This window comes from Lampris incognitus, chromosome 12, assembly GCF_029633865.1.
Source record: "Lampris incognitus isolate fLamInc1 chromosome 12, fLamInc1.hap2, whole genome shotgun sequence".
NCBI classification, from domain to species: Eukaryota; Metazoa; Chordata; class Actinopteri; order Lampriformes; family Lampridae; genus Lampris; species Lampris incognitus.
Window position 1 is genome coordinate 49,508,866 of NC_079222.1, and position 18,641 is coordinate 49,527,506.

Below are 18,641 nucleotides of genomic sequence, written 5' to 3' on the forward strand. Positions count from 1 at the left end.
CTCTCCTCGCTTGTCAGCACATTTCCATCTCTATCCTTGATCACCCTAACTTGCTGCACATCCTTCCCAGCTCGCTCCCTCTGTCTAGCCAATCGGTACAAGTCCTTTTCTCCTTCCTTAGTGTCTAACCTGTCATACAACTCACCATACACCTTTTCCTTTGCCTTTGCCACCTCTCTCTTTGCTTTACGCCACATCTCCTTGTACTCCTGTCTACTTTCTTCATCTCTCTGACTATCCCACTTCCTCTTTGCCAACCTCTTCCTCTGTGTACTTTGCTCTACTTCCTCATTCCACCACCAAGTCTCCTTGTCTTCCTTCCTCTGTCCTGATGACACACCAAGTACCTTCCTAGCTGTCTCCCTCACTATTTCTGCAGTGGTTGTCCAGCCATCTGGCAACTCTTCACTACCACCCAGTGCCTGTCTTACCTCCTCCCTAAACTCCACACAACAGTCTTCCTTCTTCAACTTCCACCATTTGATCTTCGGCTCTGCCTTCACTCGCTTCCTCTTCTTGGTCTCCAAAGTCATCCTACAGACCACCATCCGATGCTGCCTAGCTACGTTCTCCCCTGTCACCACCTTGCAGTCTCCAATCCCTTTCAGATTGCTCCTCCTACTGAAGATATAGTCCACCTGTGTGCACTTTCCTCCACTCTTGTACGTCACCCTGTGTTCCTCCCTCTTCTTGAAATATGTATTCACCACAGCCATTTCCATCCTTTTCACAAAATCCACCACCATCTGTCCTTCCTTATTTCTCTCCTTGACACCACACCTACCCATCACCTCCTCATCACCTCTGTTCCCTTCACCAACATGCCCATTGAAGTCCGCTCCAATCACCACTCTCTTCTCCTTGGGTACCCTCTCCACCACGTCATCCAACTCACTCCAGAATTCTTCTTTCTCTTCCATCTCACACCCAACTTGCAGGGCATATGCCATGATAATATTCATCATCACACCTTCAATTTCCAGCTTCATACTCATCAGTCTGTCTGACACTCTCTTCACCTCCAGCACACTCTTGACATACTTCTCCTTCAGGATTACCCCTACCCCATTTCTCCTCCCATTCGCACCATGGTAGTAGAGTTTGAACCCACCTCCAATACTCCTGGCCTTACTCCCCTTCCACATGGTCTCTTGCACACACAATATACCTACCTTCTTTCTCTCCATCATATCAGCCAGCTCTCTCCCTTTACCAGTCATAGTGCCAACATTCAAAGTTCTGACTCTCACCTCCACACTCCTACCCTTCCTCCTCTCTCGAATTATTAACCAAATACCCATTTTCTACTGAGTACTCCATTAAAAGTCAGACGATCCTTTGCTGTTCAGATTGATGGTGAAGCGTTCAGAGAGTGTGGCGAAAGACTGTTTGTGGGCTGCACGCAAGTCAAAGGGTGCAGAGACATGGTCTTATAAACATTGGTGGGAAGTTCATGGCCGTTGCGATTCTTTACCTAGATCAACGCTTTGCAGTTGCAAGGATTAACTGTCGAGACTTGTTGGAAGTGTCATGGGCCTAATTAAACACACACACACACACACACACACACGCACACACACACACACATAATGGGAGGAGGTTGATAACTCCCCCGAGACAAGTCTGCTCTTGTGTCCTGAACACCACTTACCGCTCTACATCCATTATCCAAACCGTTTTATCCTGCTCTCAGGGCCCCTGGACAGGCCTCCAGTCCATCACAGAGCCCCCCCCCCCCATTATGGTCTTACAATGAATGTGTTCTCTGCATGTAACCCCTCCTATTGTATAGGAGCAGTGGGCAGCTGCAGCGTCCGGGGACCAACTCCAGTTCTTCTTTCGATCGCCTTGCTCAGGGGCACCGGCAGGAGTATCAACCCCAACATGTCTTTTTGATGGTGGGAGGAAACCGGAGCACCCCGGAGGAAACCCACCTAGACACGAGGAGAACACGCAAACTCCTCCCAGAAAGGACCTGGGACGGCCTGGGGTTCGAACCCACGACCTTCTTGTTCTGAGGCAACGGCGCTTACTACTGGGCTACTGTGCTGCCCCCCCCCCCCCCCTGCCGCACACACAGACCTAGGGACAGGATCGTTAAAACTTGTTTATATAATGCTAATATTGACCACGCTAGCTAGCTACCGAGCTAAAGTTGTTTTAAGTATTTACACATTCTGACTAGAGTCCCAAACATTAAAAGCATCTAACGTCAGTGAAGGTACACGAAGTCTAGCGTTTCTGAGCTTGCCTCGTAGATGTGGAGGGGGCGGGGCGGGTCTTCCTTCTCCCCGACAGCCATTGGGCGAGCGGGCAGACAGGGTCCAATCAGACGGCTCGGTTTTTCAACGCCGTTCGTCCAATGGGGATGCTGCGGGCAAGGAGCCGCACGGCCGCCGACGTTTCACTGCAGTGCAGTAGCCAACCAGCTAGCAGCTAGCCGACTAGTGGACTCTTGAGGAAATATGGACGAGGCGACGTTACGAGTCAACGGGTAGGTTTAACGTTATTTCCCTCCGTCAAATCCCCCCGTCAAGCGTTTCACCGCCAGCCAAAGCTCACGGCGGCCCGTATTGGCCCGCGTTCCCGCCGCAGCCGTGCTCGGAACAGCCGGTCCGGGTTTCGCCCGGGGAACCTGCGGAATACAGCTTAGCTAACTTAGCGGGCTAGCTTACCGAATGGCTCTCCGGCGGCGCTCGGGTCGCCTCTGCCAGCCAGGGCGACCACCTTGCTCGGTAATTAAGGTGTAACCCCGGTGACCAAGTGCTTGTCGACGTGCGACTCTTAACGGGCTGCACAAAAAACGCTTAGCTAGCTAGCTAGCTAGCTAGCTTTAGCCGAAGTTAGCAGCCGGACGTCAACGTGAAGTTGTTTAAACCTACAGTTGGCAGCCGCTGTGTGCACCACCTGGGCTGTGTGATCTGCCAGGTAGCAGGGCTGTTTCGCATGCCGGCTAAAATGTGGTCGGCGAGGCGAGGCTGACACGGGGGTCTGCGTAACTAACGCAAGGCTGCACCGACACGGTGCTGGCCGGCTGGCCGGCTGCGAGAGAAGTTTGCCGGCGTCTCAACGCGCGTCTCGGTCGTAATGGCTCGTTAGAGCGTCGTCTTCTCGCTTCAAGTCACGTCCGGCAAACGACGGACGTTAAAGCAACAACAACAACCACCTCAAGCTGAACCAAAACCCCGGCTGGCCTATTAACCCTCACACGCAAGTGTCTTTTGGATGGTGGGAGAAAACCCCAACCGCGGAGCACGCAAACTCCACACAGGAAGGACGGCCCGGGGTTCGAACCCACGACCTTCGTGCTGCGGGACAACGCTGCTAACCAGGAGTAAACAACGCCAATCAGCTTGAGGTTTTTTTTCCCAATACGTCAGTTGTTTGCTGAATAAAGGAGAAGATCTTGCTCTAACAAGAAATGACTTAGACAAGCGTTAAGAAACAAGAAACCCAGCGCTGTCAGCCAGAAGGTCGTGGGTTCGAACCCCTGGCCGCCCCGGGTCGTCCTCTGCGTGGAGTTGGCGTGTTCTCCCCGTGTCTGCGTGGCTTTCCCCCCACCATCAAAAAGACATGCATGTTAGGGTTGATACCACTGCCCGTGCCCCTGAGCAAAGCAATGGAAAGCAGTCAAAGGCGCGTGTATCTGTAGCACCTTTCACAAACAATGCCGTTCCAGGTGCTTTACATAAAATATAAAAGACGTTAAGACGTGTAAAGTAACATTCATTCAGTTATCCAAACCGCTTATCCTGCTCTCAGGGTGGCGGGGATGCTGGAGCCTATCCCAGCAGTCACTGGGCGGCAGGCAGTAAATAAAAGACAGAAAAAATAAGCCAAGAGATAAAACAGGAGGGTAGAAGTTACAGTGCAGTGTAAAATGATAATCAAAAGCTCCGAATTTGATTGAATAAGAGGCAATGACAAACAGGAAGGTCTTCAGCCTGGATTTAAAAGAACAGGGTTGCAGCAGACCTGCAGTTTGCTGGGAGTTTGTTCCAGATATGTGGCGCATACACACTGAAAGCTGCCGCTCCATGTTGAGTTTTGCCTCTGGGGACAGCAGGCAGACCTGTCCCAGACCATGTGAGAGGTCTGGACGGTTCATAGCGTAGCAGAAGATCAGAAATGTATTTTGCCCCTAAACCATTCAGTGCTTTATAAGAGGAAAAAAGAAAGCCACTTTATTTTGCCGTTGTAGTCTTACAATGAATTTGCTCTCTGCTTTTAACCCGTCCTATTGGGTAGGAGCAGTGGGCAGGTGCAGCGCAACTGGAGTTGGTCCCCGGGCACTGCAGCTGCCCACTGCTTCTGTACAATAGGACGGGTTCAATGCAGAGAACAAATTCATTGTAAGAATACAATTTATTGTAAGAATACAACGACACAATAAAGGGGCTTTCTTTCTTCTTTTCTTTTCTTTCTTTATAAACATAAAGGCCCCGCAGTGGACGTGATGCCTCATCAAAACTTGGAGGCTCATAGTCTGTCGTTGTCTCTCTATTTCAAACAAGAATACCTGCAGCAACAACATCGAGAGTTGGTCAGTGATGAAGTCAATTCCCTGCGTGTTCACGCCTTAATCCCCCTTCTATATTTTACAGTTCCCCGAGTGACCCCCTCTGCATGGGCCCATAACCATGTCCACAGATGACAGTATCTCTGAAGATGTGTCCAGCTCCGGGGCTTTGAGCCATTGCCATGTCAGTGGCGATGGGGATGGCGGTAAAGGGAGTGAGGCCTCGTTGGTTTCTTCGGAGGGGACATCAGCCTCCGGTGTGGCTGGGCCAGAGGATGGACACACTCGAACCTCTGCAACAAGAGGCACTGTGGAGAACAGATCAATGGATATCACACCAGCATGCAACAAGATCAGGTGCAGTAATTTTGCGCGAGGAAGACGGAGGATTTTAGAGAGGTCCCTATCGGCACAATAGGTGCATTTGTTCTTAAGAGTGAAATTCAGTGCAAGTTGAGCAATGGATTAGAAAATAGAAAAATGGGTCGAAAGGCTTAGAAATAATACCGTGTTATATTTCTAATACCGTTGTAATATTTGGGATTTATTGGACATGGCTGTTGAGTCGAGGGAGAGACATGATGATGATAGCTTTATGAGGCTTGTTTAGGGACAGATTATTAAGTGTTTTTTAATTAAGTCCAGGGATTCGTTAAAACCTTTGAGGACTTTTTTTTTTGGTGTATAATAAAAAGAAATTTTATTCATGTTGCCATATCAGGGATTTTAAACAAAGACGACAGCTTTGGAGAAAATGAATGTTATATTTGGACTGTCCTTTTGAACGTACTGTAACATGCATGGATAAGTAGACACGTTGGCCCTTGGCTAACGAGTTGAACCCTTCAGTCGACTGGTTAACGTTGTCGCTTGCAGAGTGGGAGACATGGGTCCGCGTCCCGGCTGTGGCGGTTCCCGGACTGCCCCCCGAATTCGCTGCAATACAGACACATTATTAAGGGCTTTTAAGCAGCCCTAACCTTATGCCACTGCGGCGTGTGCCCCCCCCACCCTAACCTCCCACTGGTTAAATGTCTCCATGTCCTCTGATACTTGGAATGCTTGTTTATACGGGGCTGCTGTTTATTCAGTTGAGGTTTACTCATGGCATGAACCATTTATATTGTTGTATATTTCTATACTCAGCCACACGTGTGATTATTTTGTAGAAGCCTGTGTCTAAGCTCGAAAGGAGCTTTTGTCCAAGGGAAGAACCTTCCCTTCATCAACCCGAGCTCTTTGGAGACCCTGAGGGCCCTGGTGCAGGAAATCCAGAGCAGTGGGGAGACAGATCCTGAGATCTGGAAAGACTGTGAGGTAAGATAATGTTATGATAATAATAATAATAATAATAATAATGCATTACATTTATATAGCGCTTAGATTATAGATTGTTGATCAGATTATAGATTGTGCATGTATAATTACTTGCGTGCTTGTAACATTGAAGGTAACGATAGGGTAAGCTGCAGCCATTGTTCCTGTGCACTGCTGTTGGCTGCTGGCATCCTCATTCCTGAGCTGTCACTTTTTGTTTTTATGCGGAACACAGCTGACAACAGGACATACACGCATGTACGTGCATGTGTGCACACACACACACACAAACACACACATACTCACCGACAAATGGACACGCACTACTCGCAGCTCTCATAACTCCACAATCCAGCTGATCTTTTCAGACACGGCATGATTTACTGGGAGCAGACAACTGGGATGTCTAGTGCTACATCACCTCATACAGCAGAGCATTATAACGCACAGCTTGTTAGCGTGTTAGGCTGTGTATATACATAGAATAAAAATGGTTATTACACATGACAAGGTAAGTTATTACAAATGTAAATAAACATGATTGCGTAAATTGATTTACGGAACTTAAATTATCGATGGGGGGGGGCGGCACGGTGGCGCAGTGGTTAGTGCGGTCGCCTCACAGCTGGAAGGTCCTGGGTTCAAGTCCTGGGGTAGTCCAGTCTTGGGGGTTGTCCTGTTTGTCCTTTGTGTGGAGTTTGCATGTTCTCCCCGTGTCTGCATGGGTTTCCTCTGGGTCTTCCAGTTTCCTCCCACAGTCCAAAGACATGTAGGTCAGCTGAACTGGCCATACTAAATTGTCCCTAGGTGTGTGTGTGTGTGTGTGTGTGTGTGTGTGTGTGTGTGTGTGTCTGTCCTGAGCTGAACTGGTGGCTTGTCCCAGGTGTCCCCCCTTGCCTCGTGCTCACCGAGGCGTCCACTGGATCGTACCGAATCCAAATCCTGAGCCCTGAATCGTGAGAGGTATCGAACCGTGAGATCTGTGAATCGGCCCAGCCCAAGTACCGGTACTTAAAAAGTCTGCATAAAGTTCTGCTCAGTGCAGCCTTTGACATCACATGGCGTCACATGACATCACATGATATTACATGACATGACATGACATGACATGACACGACACAACATCTTAATTGATCCCCTGAGTTATCGGGTGGTTTTTGGACAGGACTCAATTCTCTCAGCTCATAAATGTTTGATTGAGCCTTTTCTGCTCACATGGGGGAGTCATCGTCTGCAGCTTGCTTCCATCTTGTGCTGCCTCCTTGTGGTTTTAGTTTGAACTGCCGTCATCGTCGTTATTCGTTCCGTAAAGCAACTTCTGATCCCTTCTGACCTCTTTTAGATGTTTATAAAACCGACAACGTGCTCACAGGGGAAAGGGACTGTCTTATTAGCTTATCCTCGGTCCTCGGTCCATGTACTAGAACACACACACACACGCACACACACACACACACACACAGTGAGACTGAAGAACTTGCTCTCTGAAATAGTTTCTTTCACAACAAACTCAGGTACTTGGTGTACTTTTTTTATCACTTCATAAAGGTGTCAAGTCAGTTTTATTTATATAGCCCGATATCACAAATGACAAATTTGCCTCAAGGGGCTTTACAGCAACACAACTTCCTGTCCTTAGACCCTCACATCGGATAAGGAACAACTCCCTAAAAACCCTTTAACAGGGAGGAAAATCAGGAAGAAAGCTCAGGGAGAGCAACAGAGGCGGATCTGTCTCCCAGTTCAGTTCTTTTTTTACATGTCACGTTTTATAGGCCTTGTTAGGTTTGTTGGATTAGTGACACGTGTTTTCCGTTTTGTTCTTCAGGTATTATCTCCAACATATGTGGGAACAGACGCCGTTTCAGACGCACCGTGACTACCACCGAGGCGTCGCGGTATTTACAGGCGTTGGACAGCGGCGGTTTGAATTGTTTGAAAAATAGTAGTGTAACGATCATGGATGTGTAGACTCGCTAGCCCGTTGGCTGACGGGTCGGACCCTTTACTCCACTGCTTAACATAGTCACCCATGGTGCGGGAGACCCGGGTTCGCATCCCAGCTGCGGCGGATTCCCGTCTGCCCCCTGAATTCGGTTGCGGGGTTGCGGGGCTGCTGGAGCGGCAGGCGGAGAGACACCCTGGACACAGGGCCGACACACACACACACATTCTCACCTAGGCGTGGGTTTCCTCCGGGTGCTCCGGTTTCCTCCCACAGTACAAAGACATGTCGGTCAGGTGAATCCTGCTAAGTTATTTCAGCAGCTACTATGTAGCTGCCTGCCTGTGCATTGCTGTACACTTATTAACTAATGAAATTGTGTGCCATTGTGTTCCTCTCAAACAGGGACGATGGTTGCATCTATTTCAGCTGGTTGAGAAGCAATACCAGGAGCAAATCCTCGCTCAACAAGAACAATACCAGTGCCAAATACAGGTGAGTCCCCCTTTGGTCATGTCATCATGTCAGTTTGTAAGTTTATAATCATTCTTTAGGCATTTTGTGCTATGAGCCAACGTACTGTTTCTCTCGCAGTTGATTCAGGATGAAATTAAAGCCCTGGTCCAACTACAGAACCGCCAGAGCAGTGGCCAGCAGCACACAGATTTTTTACCAACTCCTGCCATCACTACCACAACTGATACCAAGGAATATATTTTGCCCTTTATTCCCAATGATCCCTCACCTCTTACAAACCTGTCCAGTGGGGCTGACTGCCTGTCAGCCTCTGTCCAAGTCCCCTTTAGCTCCCCCTCACCTCCACTTCATAGACCAGAGACAACTAGCCCGGGGGATGGGGAGCCCGCTGAGGTGCGGTCAGCTACAGTGATGAGCAGTGGGTATGGGACGCTGTCCACCTGGGAAACAGGCTTGGAAAAGACTGGTTCTCCGAGGGAAGTGGAGGAAGCTAGCCAACTGAAAGACAGGCATGACTGGCCGTCTGTCATCCAGGAGCAGACAGAGCCAGCTGTGACCGGGTGCCAGCGGAGCTCATCTACTGAGATGCCTCCTAGAGCTGAGGCGTCAAGCTCGCTGTCCTGTCAGCAGAAGTCCTCTGGGTAGGTCTTAACATGGATTCTTTCAGCACTGAACGATATTGCCGGTCGGGATGGGAATCAGCAGGGACCTCTCGATACAACATTATATCGGTTCTTAAAAGCCCACTAAGCGATTTCCCTTCGATGGATTTTTTAAATGGATTTTCCACTGAGGATTCGCCCCCTACTTTTAAAACAGCTAATATGATGGCGTTCTTCTCGATGTGACAGCTCATCTAAACTATCATGTTCACTCACAAACAGTATTGGAGCCGCAAAAGTAACAACTTGTGGTGTCCGGGTGGCGTGGCGGTCTATTACGTTGCCTACCAACACGGGGATCGCTGGTTCGAATCCCTGTGTTACCTCCGACTTGGTCGGGCGTCTCTACAGACACAATTGGCCGTGTCTGTGGGGGGGAATCCGGATGTGGGTATGTGTCCTGGTCGCTGCACTAGCGCCTCCTTTGGTCGGTCGTGGCGCGTGTTTGGGGGGATGGGGGGGGGAATAGCGTGATCCTTCCACGTGCTACGTCCCCCTGGCGAAACTCCTCACTGTCAGGTGAAAAGAAGCAGCTGGCGACTCCACATGTATCGGAGGAGGCATGTGGTAGTCTGCAGCCCTCCCCGGATCAGAGGAGGGGGTGGAGCAGCAACTGGGACGGCTGGGTAAAAAAAAGAAGAAGAATGTATTGCATAACAATAACAGGCACTAGTAGGCAGTGTTGCCATTAAAGAAAAAATATTGTCTCAAATATATGTTCAGCAGTAAACACTAGCGGTGCATCTTTGATGTGAAATAGGGCTGCACATACATTTCAAGTAAATTAATAAACAGTACAAACAGGACACATTTCCAGTGTGTGTTGACCAGGCAAATCAACAGATTGCCTTCTCTCATCCTCCTCTGGGCTTCTGGTCACCTCTGGATGGTGTCAGGCCAGATGTGCCTGCATGTTGGCTGCATTACTGCACTTCCACTTTGCCATGACAGGCAAGCAGATTTCCTCATGCCCAGCTGTTGAATTTAAAATTTAAATTGTGAGATCCAAAGTCGCACCAGGCCTTGGGTTAAACTGGACTGGTGCTGCTCAGCTCTCAGATGGTTTTGAATACTGAGGCATGAAACAGTGTGTGGGACTGTTTCATGTCTCAGAAATATCATCCTCCATCTTTGTGTTTGCTCTACTTGTCTAGCAGTTTGACCCGCGTGTGCATGCTCATAGAAATAAAGGAAGTGTTGGATGTGCTTCAGTCCAGCACCTTGGGTGTTTTATCTGCTTTGAAGATGATAAAAAACAATTTCATGCCTCTATACGGCAAATAAAAATATCAATTATGGTGATATAAAAAGCTTCAAACAAAAAAAATTGCAATTATAAGACTAATATTCCCTCTTGCCATAACTCCATCAACTCTGTTAGCAGCGTCAACCAACCTTTGACCTCCTGGGCTCAGAGGCAGAAAGCGAGGCCCAAAAAGAATAAGGCTGGACAAGCTCCATCCCAGGTCCCTGATAGCCAGGAGCAGCCTCTCAGCCCCAGACAAACACCTAGACACAGCCCCCTGGAGGACGCCAACTTCCAGGTACAGGTACAACTCACCAACTGACACTTCAAGTGGGCGCTGTTGCAGAAGTGCTGCTTGTGGCGCAGCATCGGCTTTTGCAGTGTTGGAAAAAAAAAATCACTCTTTTAGTTTTTCATTGCAAAGAATCTGTAAGGTGTTTGTTGAGAACCCCTGCATAGGTCTGTTGTTTCCCTGATTTCATTCCTGCTATTGGGTCTCATCAGCTCATCCCAACTGGGTTACAGCATCCACCAGATGGGCCCTCCCCCCCTGCATTTATCTTGAGGAGGAGCGACAGCCTGGTGTCTGAGGTATCAGGTAAGGGCACACTGTCCCATGAGCAGGTAGATGAGGCTTGGACAATAGGAAAAATTCTTCGAGATATATTTCAAAAATAAACAATAATAGAATATCATTGCCAAACAAGATGCAGACGGACGTGCAGTTACCAATATCGACCATAAGATGGCAACATTGTACAGGAACGCTATAGGAACGCTAGGTTTTTCACAAAGTGGGCACATAAACCTGTCCTGATTCACTCAGGGAGCAGTTGGTTTAAGCCCCATAAGTGTCATTCATTCATTTTCACTCTGAAGAAGATATTTCGGTGTAGCACTTGTGAATGTTGACAGGGGTACATTTTCTACAAGTTGCATCAAGGCCCCTCATTAACTTTTAGAGGGAAGTCTCTTCGATTATTGCACTTATTATATGTAAACTACTTATTATTGTCTGACCTGGTCCAAGGAAGTTATAATTTCCAATCTACTATAATTTCCTTCACACCATTTTTTTGCTCAGCCATCACTCATTTCTGTGCTGACATTAATAATTCTCATCTGGATGTGCGCTAGTGTTACAATAAAGAGCACTAAGCCCAAATTTCCATAAAGAGGATACTGGAAAACCTTTAAATGTTTTAAAGAGGTTCATCTGTGACACACCATACTTATTGCCAAATGGTCTACTATTAGTAGATGTCGACTGCTAGAGATCTCAATGGTTGTTACCAGCTGCCCTCTGTGATCAAGCAACATGCAGCTTAAAGTGGGCTTTTGCAAACTTCTTGGGGCATGAAGCATAAAGTTCAGGCAGACAGCTAAAGGAGAAAATAGCAAACTGACCATGTCTGCCAGATTAGAAATAGATTAGAATTTGCGTCCGGGTAGTGTAACGGTCTATTCCGTTGCCTACCAACACGGGGCTCGGCGGTTCAAATCCCTGTGTTACCTCTGGCTTTGTCGGGCATCCCTACAGGCACAATTGGCCGTGTATGCGGGTGGGAAGCCGGATTTGGGTATGTGTCCTGGTCGCTGCACTAGCACCTCCTGTGGTCGGTCGGGGCACCTGTTCGGGCTGGAGGGGGAATAGCGTGATCCTCCCACGCGCTACGTCCCCCTGGTGAAACTCCTCACTGTCAGGTGAAAAGAAGCAGCTGGTGACTCCACATGTATGGGCGGAGGCATGTGGTAGTCTGCAGCCCTCCCCGGATCGGCACGGGGTGGAGCAGAGACAGGGACGGCTCGGAAGAGGGGGGTAATTGGCCGGATACAACTGGGGAGAAAAAGAGGGGGGGAAAAAAGAAATAGATTAGAATTTTGTCAGTTTTCATTACGAAATAGCAAGCGCACTGAATCAACTGGGAAAATTATGAATATTGTTCCATGAGTGACTTACCAACATGACAAATGAAAATACCCATACATTTCCCTGTGCAAACCTAAACCACTGACCATCATCTGACTTTTTCTCACAAAGGGCATGAAGGCCTGTGTTTTTGCACCATGCAGTCTTCTCTACCTCATGGCTAATAGAGCCACAAGCATGATCAAAGTGCACCTGATAAGAGGTCACCTTGCCGGATGTTGCATAATCTTTTAACAAATTGTTATGGAATGGAACCAATATGAGCAGAACAGTACTAACATGGAATTTTTCTCTCCCCTCCCTATCAAAGGTCTAACATATTGGCGTCTGAATGAGAGCGATCTTTATCGACCCCTGCCGGACAGCTTTGACAGTGGTACCTACCTCCTTTTGCAAGAGGCATCCATGAGCCTGGTATTTTGAAATAGCTGGATGAGTGTTACATGTGTATTGTCTGTGGAAAGATAGAAGTTGTGTATTGTATATTATAATCTCCTCTGTCTCAGAAGTGAATTTTTCTGACCATGTCTGTTGGGGTAGGAAGGTTTTACTCCTGCCTGCCACTGTGGATGAAAAAATTACCTTGCACTTGTACCATATCAGTATATGTATACCAAATACACTCTCAGTGGCTAGTAAAATAGAGATCCTGTCCCTGCAACAGCAACTGAGTCTCAACACTTGCTTTGCTTGTGAACAGATCACCAAGAATGGGCTTAAGCGTGATCTAACAGACTGAAAAAGGTACGATCATGGATGCTGGGAGAGCGGGTTTGAACCTTGCCAAGACTGTAGAGTTGCTGGGCCTTTTACAGGCTGCAGTTTCAAGGGAAATTGGTGTACATTGGTGTCCAAAGTGGGATGGTGAGGCCATTGGAAGCGTGTGCGCCCAGAGGCCTGAGGGAGCTGATATGTTGAAGCACGGCGACACGCTTCCCGAAGGAGGGGGAAGTGGAACGACCATGAATGAGTAGACTCGCTAACTGGTTAGGACAGGTTGGACCCTTTAGTCAACTGGTTCACGTAGTCGCCCGTGGTGCGAAAGACCCAGGTTCGCGTCCCGGATGCGGAGGTTCCCGGCTGCCCCCTGAATTTGCTACATTCATATGTAGCTACATACAATTTGACACCATTAATGGACCAGAACACAAGACAGCTCATCAAAACATTTTCTATGTGGGAGGTGGCCCTTGGTGGATGAACATAGGAGAAGTCGGGTGGCTTGGGCCATAAAAAGTAATTGTCAGTCCACAATATGACAGTTAACATCACAATACTATTGTGGGGTACAACAAACCAACTTTTGAACATACAATGTACCAGACTATTGCCTGTATGTGTTATAACAGCAGATGACCATGCAGGGTAGCTCTCCTCTCCATGGTAAACCACCAACAGTGTTTCCAGTGGACTAAGAAACACCAGCCCTGGACTGTTGAAGACTGGGAAAAGTCTGCTGTGATGAATCCTAGTTCCAACTGCACCACCATGATGGAGACTCCCGGTGTAGCGTAAACATCGAGATGATGCATGGCTACAAACTATGCAGCTGGTGGAGGAGGTGTAATGACTTGGGGGGGGGGGCATTATGCTGTCGTAGGATGGGTCAGTAGTCCCCTGTAGATCGATGCTTTGATGCCAGAGCATACTTCAACATCGCAGCAGATCGGGTTCATCCATTCATGGCCATCATGTTCCGACGAGGGGATGGGTACTGTTACCAAGATAATGCTCCCTGGCATAGTGCAAGAATTGTCCAGTACCAGTTCGAGGAAAATTCAGGTGAAATGATGTTAATGACCCTACCGTCAGTCCCAGTAAACACCTTTGGGATGAACTGGAATGCAGCATCTGTACAAGGGGACATCCACCCATCAACCTTGGACAGTTGTGTGAAGCACTGGTGTCTGTATGGTCAGCTTTTACACCAAGAGGCTACAGGACCCTTGTTGAGTCACCGCCATGCCGTGTGGCAAGCTGTTACCAGGGCCAAAGATTGTGCAATGTGACACTGAAGAGGTGTTTGTATTTTTCTGGTCACTGAATGTGTTTTTTTTCTTTAAAGTTTAAAACCACCAGCATTTTGATGTTGTAAAGTGTAAATTGTCCGTCATGATGCCATGCCTTCTTCCAGGCTCCATCCCAGGAGCCTCAGTTGTCTCTTAGAGAGATCTATCAGAGCAAGCAGAAAGCAGATTCCAAGCGAACTGACTGGGATGGCTCCCTTACCTCTTGTCCCTCGTCACCGCAGGTACTGCACGTGCACAACAACACAACCATAAAATATGTCGGGCTTGTTGGCTGAGCTTGTCATTCATGTTTGCCTTTTTGTGCTCAAAGGTGTTGACTTTGGATCCAGCACTCAATGTGCGTCAGTCCGATCGTACATCTGGCTTCACATCACCCTCTCACTTCAGCAGCCCATCTTTCCCCACTCAACCCCAACTCGACCCCAGGGCAGGGACCCATGTCACCTCTGACAGCATGGTTGACTGCAGCGCCAACCGTGGAGATACAGACTGTATCTCCAGTACCTCCAGCCTTTCGGTCACCACACCTTCGTCTGCAAAGGTGGAGAGTTTTTGGGGGAAACCGTCCCAGGGATTCCCCACTGCCGCCCAGGATAAGATGAAGCCCTGCTCTCTTATGACCAGCCAGCAACGCAGAGCCAGTGCACCCTTAGCCAGTGAAGAGGAGGGCAGTCACACCCACACCAGCACCCTGAAGCCGTCTGATGCCAGCCCACTTCATGCCGCCGGTCCACGTGTAGAAAGAGCTTCATCATTCGAAGATCCTGTTGTTCTCTCTCTGTGAGTGTGTTATTGCTAGTGTCACATTTCTACTGTGTCAAAGAGCCACAATTAATTTCAGGGTTATTTGATTCCTGTATGTTAAATATACAATTTCTTAATCCTGTCTTTCGAGGAGACAGACTGTCCAAATGCAAATCATTCTCTTTTATTCAACCCCCCTTTTCCTTTTTTTCTAAAACCCATTGGTTGTTACCCCCAGATTAAGGCAGGACCTGAGACAGAAGCATTCGAGACACATAGCTGATGTGAAAGCTTATTACGAAAGTGAGATTCAAGCCCTACGAGACAAACTCAGCCTGAGAGAACTGCCCCCGGACATGGAGAAGAGCAACCAGACCCTCAGAAAGAGGTTTGTGTGTGTGTGTGTGTGTGTGTGTGTGTGTGTGTGTGTGTGTGTGTGTGTGTGCACGTGTGTGTGTGTGCACGTGTGTGTGTGTGCATGTACACTGATGAGCCAAAACATTATGTACAGTACTCACAGGTGAACCGAATAACATTGGTCATCTCCAAACGAGGGCACATGTCAAGGTCTGGGTAGATCAGATGGTGAGTGAACAATCAGTTCTCGTAGTCAACGTGTTGCATGCAGGAGAAATGGGCAGGAGTAAAGACCCGAGTGACTTTGACAAGATCCAAGTTGTTACAGCCACCAACTGGGTCAGAGCATCTCTGACATGGCAAGGCTTGTGGGGTGCTCCCAGTCAGCGGTGGTGAGTACCCACCGACAGAATTACAAGGAGGGACAACCCACAAACCAGCGACAGTGTTGGGCGCCCAAGGCTCATCAATGCGGGAGGGCAACGAAGGGTATCCCGTCTGGTCCAAACCGACAGAAGGTCTTCTCTGGCAAAAGTCATAGAACATTTTAATGATGGCTACGGGAGGAATGTGACACAACACAGTGCAACGCACCCTGCTGTATAAGGGGCTGTGTAGCCGCAGACTGGTCAGAGTTCCCATGATAACCCCTGTCCACCGTCGAAATAGTCTACATTGGGCATGCGATTGTCAGAACTGATCCTGGTCCGACGAATCCCATTTGGATGGCCGTGTACGTGTGCGCCTACCTGGGGAAGTGATGGCACCAGGATGCACTGTGGGAAGATGACAAGCCTGTGAAGGGAGTGTGGTGCTCTGGTCAATGTTCTGATGGGAAACCCTGGGTCTGGCCATTCACGTGGACATCAATTTGACACGTGCCACCTACCTAAACATCATTGCAGACCAGGTACAGCCCTTCATGGCAATGGTATTCCCTGATGGCAGTGTCCTCTTTCAGCAGGATAATGCACCCTGCCACACTGCACACGTTGTTCAGAAATGGTTTGAGGAACATGATGAAGTGTTCAAGGTGTTTCCCTGGCCTCCAGATTCTCAGATCTCAATCCGATTGAGCATCTGGGGGATGTGCCGGACCAACAAGTCCGATCCGTGGCAGCTCCACTTCACAATGTGCAGGACTTGAAGGATCTGCTAATGTTTTGGTGCCAGATACCACAGGACACCTTCGGGGGCTTTGTAGAGTCCATGCCTCAGTGGGTGGGCACTGTTTTGGCGGTACATGGAGGACCAACAGCATATTAGGCAGGGGGTCATAATGTTTTGGCTCATCAGTGTATGTGAGTGTATGTGCATGTGAGTTTTTTTTCTGTGCATTTTTAGTATTGTGCCACTTTTCCAGAGGTCACTTTGTATTTGATCCCATGCTGTAGTTGTGATTTTTCTCTTTTTCCAGGTGTCGGGATCTAGAGCGTGCTCTGGCTGAAGCTGCCAGGTGTATTGAAGAGCTGGAGGCCAAAAACGCCGCACTAGAGAAAAAACTGGTAACATTTCCCCTGTATACTGCAATACTCCTATCTGACCAGTGCAGCTGAGGGGAACTTGATCTTCCCACCATTAATAATGTGCATTTGGTAGGCGTCTGGGTGGCGTGGCGGTCTAGTCCGTTGCCTACCAATACGGGGATCACCGGTTCGAATCCCTGTGTTACCTCCGGCTTGGTCGGGCATCCCTACAGACACAATTGGCCGTGTCTGCAGGTGGGAAGCTGGATGTGGGTGTGTGTCCTGGTCGCTGCACTAGTGCCTCCTCTGGTCGGTCGGGGCACCTGTTCAGGGGGGAGGGGGAACTGGGGGGGAATAGTGGGATCCTCCCATGTGCTACGTCCCCCTGGTGAAACTCCTCACTGTCAGGTGAAAAGAAGCGGCTGGCGACTCCACATGTATCGGAGGAGGCACGTGGTAGTCTACAGCCCTCCCCCCATCGGTAGAGGGGGTGGAGCAGCGACTGAGATGGCTCAGAGGAGTGGAGTAATTGGCCAAGCACAATTAGGGAGAAAAAGGGGTAAATAAAAAAAAAAAGGCATTTGGCACTTATTTAGCAGTTGGGTGGTTATCTGGCTTATAACTTTTAAATTAATAACTTCTTTGGCATCTGACATACATCTGGTTCAAATAGCGCTTGCTGGAAATCTTTAGTTTTGGGTAAGTGTGCCATGTAGGATACATCAATTACTCCTAGAGGGGCGAGACAGCCTCAGGAATCTATTTCTAAGTGGAACGAACGCCAGCCAGGATGACTGTCAGAACTGCCGGTCTGCATGGGCTAGCAGTTAGCTTAGCCTGCCCCGCTTTTGCATGCTGTCAGACCGCCCTCGACATTTCCACCTCGGGCGCAGCTCCAGGCAGGGGCCGTGTTCCCCGGGCCCACCGGACGAAGCAGACCAAGCTCTCCCAGCCGACCCAGCGCCAGCTCTCCCAGCCACACACCCTTGACACACCTCCCCGCACTCCTCACGATGAGTAAAAAACACCACAGTCAACGCCAGGTGAAGCCGCCGCCAGACCACCCTCGGTGTTATCGGAACTGCCGGTCTGCATGGGCTAGCAGTTAGCTTAGCCTGCCCCGCTCTCCCAGCCATCAAACGAAGACAAAACTTAGACGCAGATGTGGACAAAGACAGTGCATGGACGGTATTGGGTGAAGCCGCTGCAAATGCGAATTCGCGCCGCCATCTTCCCACACCAGATGCTGAAGATGAAGATGAAGATGAAGGGCTCTGTGGACACATGATACATTGATACAAGTCAGGGTTTAATCAGCACTAGCCGGGTCATCTGGGCAAGAGTGTTTGATGCTGAACGGCCTGAAACACTCGGTGAACCCAGGGGACATCACTGATGTGTCCTCCTGCGTCTACCAGAGGTCTTTATTTGTGTTCATGTTTTACTCTGTCAGTGTTTGGACAGAGCCAAGTGATGGAACAACAGTAACTCCTTTTCACCACACTAAGGGATTGCAAATATTCTGCTTTACTTTGAGTGGAATCTCTCATCTGTAGTACTTTTGTTTGAATGTGGAATGGATGGGTGACTCAAGGGCTTACTCTTTGTAAATACCCTGAGTTTAATTTGCCAGCCTGGAGCTTATTCACATTTCTCGGTATATTTAACGGGTTTTTTTCTTTCTTGGCACTTTTTAATTAGCCCTGTGGAGACACCTTGCACCCAGGAGCCCTGGTAATTAAGGAATCCAGTGCCACATGGGGCATCAGGGTTGTAGGGGATTGGATTTCGGCTCATGTACTCAGTTAGGACATTGAGGATTGATTTGCTGTGTCTGATAACTATTTACCCAAAACGGGAATCCTGATTTCTACAGTTTCTAGTTAGTAGTAATGATGCTCTGTAAAAGTAAGTCAACTCAAATGTTTTTAAATAATGCAATGTTAAT

At 48.6% G+C, this 18,641-nt stretch overlaps 1 protein-coding gene across 3 annotated transcripts in view; it reads left to right on the forward strand.

Moving 5' to 3' along the window:
• Nucleotides 1–2,418: 2,418 nt before the first annotated feature.
• The window catches only part of LOC130121896 (M-phase phosphoprotein 9), a 34,183-nt gene continuing 17,960 nt past the window's right edge, over nucleotides 2,419–18,641 (forward strand). For 2 of the 3 annotated variants that reach the window (XR_008811103.1, XM_056290852.1), the window contains exons 1-12: nucleotides 2,419–2,494; nucleotides 4,605–4,876; nucleotides 5,689–5,836; nucleotides 8,187–8,276; nucleotides 8,376–8,899; nucleotides 10,302–10,464; nucleotides 10,671–10,764; nucleotides 12,407–12,510; nucleotides 14,231–14,347; nucleotides 14,437–14,906; nucleotides 15,109–15,258; nucleotides 16,645–16,732. Coding sequence is in view for 2 of the 3 variants with exons in the window: in XM_056290852.1 (XP_056146827.1) it covers nucleotides 4,641–4,876; nucleotides 5,689–5,836; nucleotides 8,187–8,276; nucleotides 8,376–8,899; nucleotides 10,302–10,464; nucleotides 10,671–10,764; nucleotides 12,407–12,510; nucleotides 14,231–14,347; nucleotides 14,437–14,906; nucleotides 15,109–15,258; nucleotides 16,645–16,732 (2,184 nt within the window). In the remaining variant the exon portion in view is untranslated. The remainder of the gene's footprint in view (nucleotides 2,495–4,604; nucleotides 4,877–5,688; nucleotides 5,837–8,186; nucleotides 8,277–8,375; nucleotides 8,900–10,301; nucleotides 10,465–10,670; nucleotides 10,765–12,406; nucleotides 12,511–14,230; nucleotides 14,348–14,436; nucleotides 14,907–15,108; nucleotides 15,259–16,644; nucleotides 16,733–18,641) is intronic. The other variant, XM_056290853.1, reaches the window with a different exon arrangement.